Below are 7500 nucleotides of genomic sequence, written 5' to 3' on the forward strand. Positions count from 1 at the left end.
AGAATCCACGCTGCCGTCGCGAAGTACGGAATCGTCATCGCGAGATCCCACTGAAGTCCGTCTGCCGCCGCCCCTCATCTCCCTGGCCTCAAGGTCCCTTCCGATTGGTCGGTAGATCATTCCTGAGCGGCAGGGAGCTGAGCTGCTAAGTCTGGAGCCATTCTCCTCAGGAGAGTGAAGGTAGAAACCATCTGGTGCTCCCTCCGGACGCAGACGTGGTTCGGTCCGCACCCCCCGGCCCGTGTGTATGATCTGGAGCGCCTCTTCGATGGTGGGCAGTTCCCCTAAAGGTGCTGTGTGTATCAGACGGCTCAGGTCCTCCGGCGGACTGTAAGGGGTGGAGCCGGTTCCCGCGGCAACCCCAGGGGTCAGGCTGTCAGTGCTGACGGACCGGAACAGAGGGTTGCCCATAACGATATCGACGTCGCTGTCCAGAGGGAAAGGGATGCTGAACGCCACCGCAGACAGGGGGCGACTGAGAGCAAAAAGAAAGCCATGACAAAAGAAGAGGCCGAAGGATGAAAAAGAATGAAAACATGAAGTGGCATGTGGGTCAATTAAGCCATGCAAACACGCGACGAACAAGGTGATCGATTATCTTAAATATCAACATGGGTAATGCAAACACGCGACAAACAAGGTGATCGATTATCTTAAATATCGACGTGGGTAATGCAAACACGCGACGAACAAGGTGATCAATTATCTTAAATATCGACGTGGGTAATGCAAACACGCGACGAACAAGGTGATCGATTATCTTAAATATCGACGTGGGTAATGCAAACACGCGACGAACAAGGTGATCGATTATCTGAAATATCGACGTGGGTAATGCAAACACGCGACGAACAAGGTGATCGATTATCCTAAATATCGACGTGGGTAATGCAAACACGCGACGAACAAGGTGATCGATTATCTTAAATATCGACATGGGTAATGCAAACACGCGAAGAACAAGGTGATCGATTATCTTAAATATCGACGTGGGTAATGCAAACACGCGACGAACAAGGTGATCGATTATCTTAAATATCGACGTGGGTAATGCAAACACGCGACGAACAAGGTGATCGATTATCTTAAATATCGACGTGGGTAATGCAAACACGCGACGAACAAGGTGATCGATTATCTTAAATATCGACGTGGGTAATGCAAACACGCGAAGAACAAGGTGATCGATTATCTTAAATATCGACGTGGGTAATGCAAACACGCGACGAACAAGGTGATCGATTATCTTAAATATCGACGTGGGTAATGCAAACACGCGACGAACAAGGTGATCAATTATCTTAAATATCGGCGTGGGTAATGCAAACACGCGACGAACAAGGTGATCGATTATCTTAAATATCGACGTGGGTAAAACAATGAGGTGAAATAAAGTTGGGAGTAAAACTGGGATGTAACATATGTGGTAAATTATGTATGAATGCTGCGAAATAAGGGGAAAAAAAGCTTCTTCTTCCTGTTACTGTTCCTATAAATTTTAATGATTCGTCATCGGATGAAACTAGATGACAGTCCCCTGTCACGTGCAGCCCCTTTGTCTGTTGTGGAAAACGCTGTACAAATGAAACAGAACTGAACTGAATTGAACTGAATTGAACCGATCTGAATTGAACCAATTGAACTGAACTGAATTGAACTGAATTGAACTGAACTGAGCTGAAGTAAAAAATTTTATCATGAGAGTCAGATAAATGAGGAGGTATAAATATTGTAGGTTTGCACTATGTTGTGTAGACCTATATAAATATGGAGATAAACTGAGAGGTAAAATATTTTCTAGATTCTTTTTTTTTTCTGTTTTGTTTTTTGGCTCGGTGTTGTTCTTGGATGTTAGTGCATTCATGCAAAGAAGAAGCAAAGGCCAAGAAGCGTATTCCTCCACAGGACATGGGACATGCGGGGTCGGGGGTCAGGCGGAGACTTACCTGATCTGTTTCTTACTCCACCCTCGTCCCTCTGCATGGGAAGACAAATCCCAGAGTCTGAACTACAAATCCCAGAGTCTGAACTACAAATCCCACAGACTGGACTACAAATCCCACAGACTGGACTACAAATCCTACAGACTGAACTACAACTCCCACAGACTGGACTACAACTCCCACGGACTGAACTACAAATCCCAGTGTTTGAAACACAAGCCTCACAGTTTCAACTACAAATCCCACAGCCTGAACTACAACCCCCAGAGTTTAATCTACAATTCCTACAGCTCAGAACACAAATCTAACAGTCTAAACAATGTCACATAACTTACTAAGTATTTTTAGAACTCTAAAAGCACATTTTTGGACATTGAATCCCAAAAGCTCTAAACTATAAATGACGCAGATTAAACTGTGAAATCCCAGTGTGCTTTGTTCACTCACCCGTCCCTCCTGCGGGGGAAACTGGAGAGGAAATAGGCAAGAACGGCTGCTTGAAGATAAAGGACGGGGAGCCACTGAAATAAAGACAACAACACCCATAATGCACTGCATCTGAGTGACACTGTGTAACAGACTGAAATAAAGACAACAACACCCATAATGCACTGCATCTGAGTGACACATATTTGTACTGTATGTGGTGATAGACACACACAGACACACATACACACAGACACACATATATATGTGATACACACGTATATATACATATATGTGTGTGTGTGTGTGTATTTATGTATAGTAATTCCAATTCAATATACAGCAGTGTAAATCAGGTAAGCAGACACAGTTAATACACACAGAGTTTATATAGACAGAGTGTATACAGACAGAGTGTATACAGACAGAGTGTATACGGACAGAGTGTATATAGACAGGTGTAAACAGACAGAGTGTATACAGACAGAGTGTATACAGACAGAGTGTATATAGACAGGCGTATATAGACAGGCGTATATAGACAGAATGTATACAGACAGAGTGTATACAGACAGAGTGTATATAGACAGGCGTATATAGACAGAGTGTATACAGACAGAGTGTATATAGACAGAGTGTATACAGACAGGTGTATACAGACAGAGTGTATACAGACAGAGTGTATATAGACAGAGTGCATATAGACAGGTGTATATAGACAGGTGTATACAGACAGAGTGTATATAGACAGGTGTATATAGACAGGTATATACAGACAGAGTGTATATAGACAGGTGTATACAGACAGAGTGTATACAGACAGAGTGTATATAGACAGAGTGTATACAGACAGAGTGTATACAGACAGAGTGTATATAGACAGGTGTATATAGACAGGTGTATACAGACAGAGTGTATATAGACAGGTGTATACAGACAGAGTGTATACAGACAGAGTGTATACAGACAGAGTGTATATAGACAGGTGTATATAGACAGGTGTATACAGACAGAGTGTATATAGACAGAGTGTATATAGACAGGTGTATATAGACAGGTGTATATAGACAGAGTGTATACAGACAGGTGTATATAGACAGGTGTATACAGACAGAGTGTATATAGACAGAGTGTATACAGACAGAGTGTATATAGACAGAGTGTATACAGACAGGTGTATATAGACAGGGTGTATACAGACAGAGTGTATACAGACAGAGTGTATATAGACAGGTGTATATAGACAGGTGTATACAGACAGAGTGTATATAGACAGGTGTATATAGACAGGTGTATACAGACAGAGTGTATATAGACAGAGTGTATATAGACAGGTGTATACAGACAGAGTGTATATAGACAGGTGTATATAGACAGAGTGTATACAGACAGAGTGTATACAGACAGAGTGTATATAGACAGGCGTATATAGACAGAGTGTATACAGACAGGTGTATATAGACAGAGTGTATATAGACAGAGTGTATACAGACAGAGTGTATATAGACAGAGTGTATACAGACAGAGTGTATACAGACAGAGTGTATATAGACAGGCGTATATAGACAGAGTGTATACAGACAGGTGTATATAGACAGGTGTATATAGACAAGTGTATATAGACAGGTGTATACAGTACCTGTTACTATTGCCATTGTCCGGACTTATGCAGTCCTCCAACCCAGAGGCATCTATACAACATAGAAGCATTAACACATAATGTATAAGTTATGTGAAGGGTAAAATATAGGTGTCTCTGTGTGTGTGTGTGTGCGCGCGTGTGTGTGCATGCGCGTGTGTGTGCGTGCGTGCGTGTGTCTGCGTGTGTGTGTGTGTGTGTTTACCTGTGAGGTCCAGTGTGTGTAAGGGCTGGACGAAGTCGGGCTTCTGCAGCTCAAACCAACGCAGTAATTCAGCGACGAAGCACATGATGTTAACCTTAAAGGGTCAAAAGTCACATGAGGGTCACGTGCCATATTAAATAAACATTTAGGGTAAGGGCAGACATCTCTCATCATTTGACCTGAAAACTATTTATGTTTATGAGAACAGAGAGAGAGAGAGAGACAGAGAGACAGAGACAGAGACATAGACAGAGACATAGACAGAGAGAATGCACGTTGTATAGTGTTAGTGTGTGTGTGTGTGTGTGTCTGTCCCTTTCACCTGCAGTGTTAGTGGAGTGTAGAGAAGGTCCTCCAGCACTAGGGGGCAGCACCCTTTCAGAAAGCTGTCACAGAATTCTCTGATGAGCTGCAGGTTATGTAGACTGTCAGCCACAGCCATGGTGTCTTTCAAACACACATCTACAGACAGAGCAGAGAAAGGAATATATTCTAATTTAACTTGCTGGTGTAATATCTGCACATATTCTTATATAAGCATGTCTGTTTGATTATCAGTGTGTGAGTAATGCATGTGTGTGTGTGTCTGCGTGTGTGTGTGTGTGCGTGTGTGTGTCTGTGTGTGTGTCTGTGTGTGTGTGTCTGCATGTGTGTGCGTGTGTGTGTCTACGTGTGTGTGCGTGCGAGTGAGTGTGTTAATGGCTGTTTGAGTAATGCATGTGTGTGTGTATTTGTGTGTGTGTGTGTGTGTGTGTGTGTGTGTGTATGTGTGTGTGTGTGTGTGTGTGTGTGCGCGTGCATATTTGTATGTGTGTGAGAGTGTGTGTTTGTGTGTGTGTGTGTGTGTCCATACCCTCCAGCCTGAGTATGTGGGGACAGTAGAAGTGCAGCAGAGAGGCCACAGCACAGCCACTGGACAGATCCTTCAGCCCAGAGACGACAGGGAACGAGGGAGTCCGCTTGGACTGCACTTTATCCTTTCTATAACGGATCTGAGAGAGAGGGAGGGAGAGAGAGAGAGAGAGAGAGAGAGAGAGAGAGAGAGAGAGAGGGAGAGAGAGGGGGGGGGGCACAGACAAAAAGACTTAGATTTACTACATAACTACTGAACAGTATTAGGACAGATTTACTACATAACTGCTGAACAGTATTAGGATAGCTAGTCAAAGCTTATTAACTCAGTGGATCAGATTCCCAGGCCAGTCAAATCAACCTGTCCCCTTCAGGGTTTCATCTCTAAATCTATTCAGTCAGGAGTTAATGACTCTGTTCATCTGACTGCACTGCAGTCCTGTGGTTGATTCAGTTGGGCTCCAATCAACCAAAAGTGAATCAGATGTGAATCAAATGGAACCGACTCCTCAGGGCACCTCGATCATATTACTCTGAATACATATCATACCACATGATGATGATGATGAGAGAGTCAGTTTAACTGTGGTGGTCACAATAACTAAGCCTTCAATAATCTGATCCATTGAGTTCATTGAAAAGTAAGGCACTGGTCCTCCCTGGTCAGGTAAGCTGCCACAGGGGTTTAGTTAATCAGTGCTTGAGTTGAGGTTCCCACTTTTCCACATATAAACAAAGCACAGACTCCAAAACACCCAACAGTGTAAATCTAGGGACCCACAATCCCACACACAGACACAGAAAGCACAGTTTCAAACACACTCACAACAGAAAAAAAAATTTGGGGGGGTCTCTACTTCTCCCCCCATAGACCCCTACATTATTCTCTACGTGTATAGTGAGGTAAGCTGCTAAAACACACACGCACACACACACACACAAACACAGCAGTTTGAGGGAAGGTCCCCATTTTTTTAAAACATAAATATGCAATGCACTGTCTCCAAAAACAACTGTCACAAACTATACAGCCAGCCAACATCTCCTTGCCAAACAGCAAAAGAACAAGACGCACACACACACACGCGCACACACACACACACACACGCACGCACACACACACACACACACACACACACAAAGACATTCACACATCAGCAAGTCAAGTCAGTAGCTCAAGAGCCTCAGCTGGGTGCAGCTAGACAGCAAGGGATGGTGGGAAAGCACAGTCAAACGAAAAAATGACCAGAAAGTGGAAAAAACAAAAACAAGTGAAAAGTGGTATGTGCAGTGGAAGCCCAGTAGCCGTGCAGTGGAATCACAGGCAGAGAGAACAGTCTACAGCATCACTGAGTGAATGAGTTCATGGGTGAGTCAGTGAGTGAGTGAATGAATGTATTAAAAAACAGTTTCCCACTGGACAGTTACAGCTTCAATCAGGAAATATAATCCTTACAGTTCAGTTGACTTTTAACTCACAGTTAAGCTAAAGTTCTGATCATAAACTAAATAAATTCTAAGATCATTGCATAGATCTATGCATTTCAAAAGTTAACATTAATCCGTTAATAATAATATTCTTATGAATCCAAAATAAAATTAGTTGAAATGACAAACAACAACAACAACAACAAAAACAGAAATCTAATCTTGGAAACGGATTGCGTTTATCATTATCCAACTAGTTAGTGTGACAGAGAGACAGACAGCATGACTGTCTCTCGCTCCAACTCCATCTGTTATTCCATATTCATCTCTGTTTCTCACAGTGATTCTTCCCTTAGGGGTCAAAAAGGTCACTTAAACACTTGCTGATTAGTTTGCCTTTCATTTAAAAATTCACCTCGCCGTAACCAAAATAAAACTTAACACCAAATTACACATCAAACACTCATAAGGTGATCAACTAACAATAAATCCCGTCTCCAAATGGTGTTGTCTTTGGGATGCAGGGATCGTTTCTGTCGCTATGAAGACTGGAAATCAAAACTCCAAATCCACAGAGGCAAATCCGAAAGCCAGAGAAAAATTCCCAGACAGACAGCGGTCCCAGTGTGTATGGTAATGTGAGTGATCAATGAATGCAAATATATGCACAGATAATAATAATAATAATAATAATAATAATGATAATAATAATAATGATGATGATAATAATCATAATAATGGTGATAATCGTAATAATAATAATAATAATAATAATAATAATAATAATAATAATAATTTAAAGATTAAAAGGTTAGGGAAGTGAGCTAGCTTTCATCCAGCCGCGGGGTTGGATTGGGGGTGGCGGGGTGCAAGGTGTGTTGTCATGGCGACAGAAGATACATTTTTCGATACGTTACCACAGGCGGTTTATTCCCCGACTCCTTCAAACAAAAAGCGATGGCATGCTAGACGCGAGAATGGCAGAGAGAGGACAAGCGTCAATGCAA

The 7500-nt window shown here is 42.4% G+C and overlaps 1 protein-coding gene across 1 annotated transcript in view; it reads right to left on the reverse strand.

The window, feature by feature from the left end:
- The window catches only part of LOC115817084 (calmodulin-regulated spectrin-associated protein 3), a 28987-nt gene that overhangs the window by 11935 nt on the left and 9552 nt on the right, over positions 1 to 7500 (reverse strand). Inside the window, exons 6-13 of the mRNA XM_030780328.1 lie at positions 7411 to 7458; positions 5067 to 5205; positions 4536 to 4675; positions 4214 to 4307; positions 4009 to 4060; positions 2391 to 2464; positions 1947 to 1977; positions 1 to 475 (exon numbers count right to left, since the gene is read on the reverse strand). The exon at positions 1 to 475 is cut by the window's left edge and continues 1362 nt beyond it. Coding sequence (XP_030636188.1) covers positions 1 to 475; positions 1947 to 1977; positions 2391 to 2464; positions 4009 to 4060; positions 4214 to 4307; positions 4536 to 4675; positions 5067 to 5205; positions 7411 to 7458 — 1053 coding nt within the window. The remainder of the gene's footprint in view (positions 476 to 1946; positions 1978 to 2390; positions 2465 to 4008; positions 4061 to 4213; positions 4308 to 4535; positions 4676 to 5066; positions 5206 to 7410; positions 7459 to 7500) is intronic.

Source organism: Chanos chanos, chromosome 7 (assembly GCF_902362185.1).
Source record: "Chanos chanos chromosome 7, fChaCha1.1, whole genome shotgun sequence".
NCBI classification, from domain to species: Eukaryota; Metazoa; Chordata; class Actinopteri; order Gonorynchiformes; family Chanidae; genus Chanos; species Chanos chanos.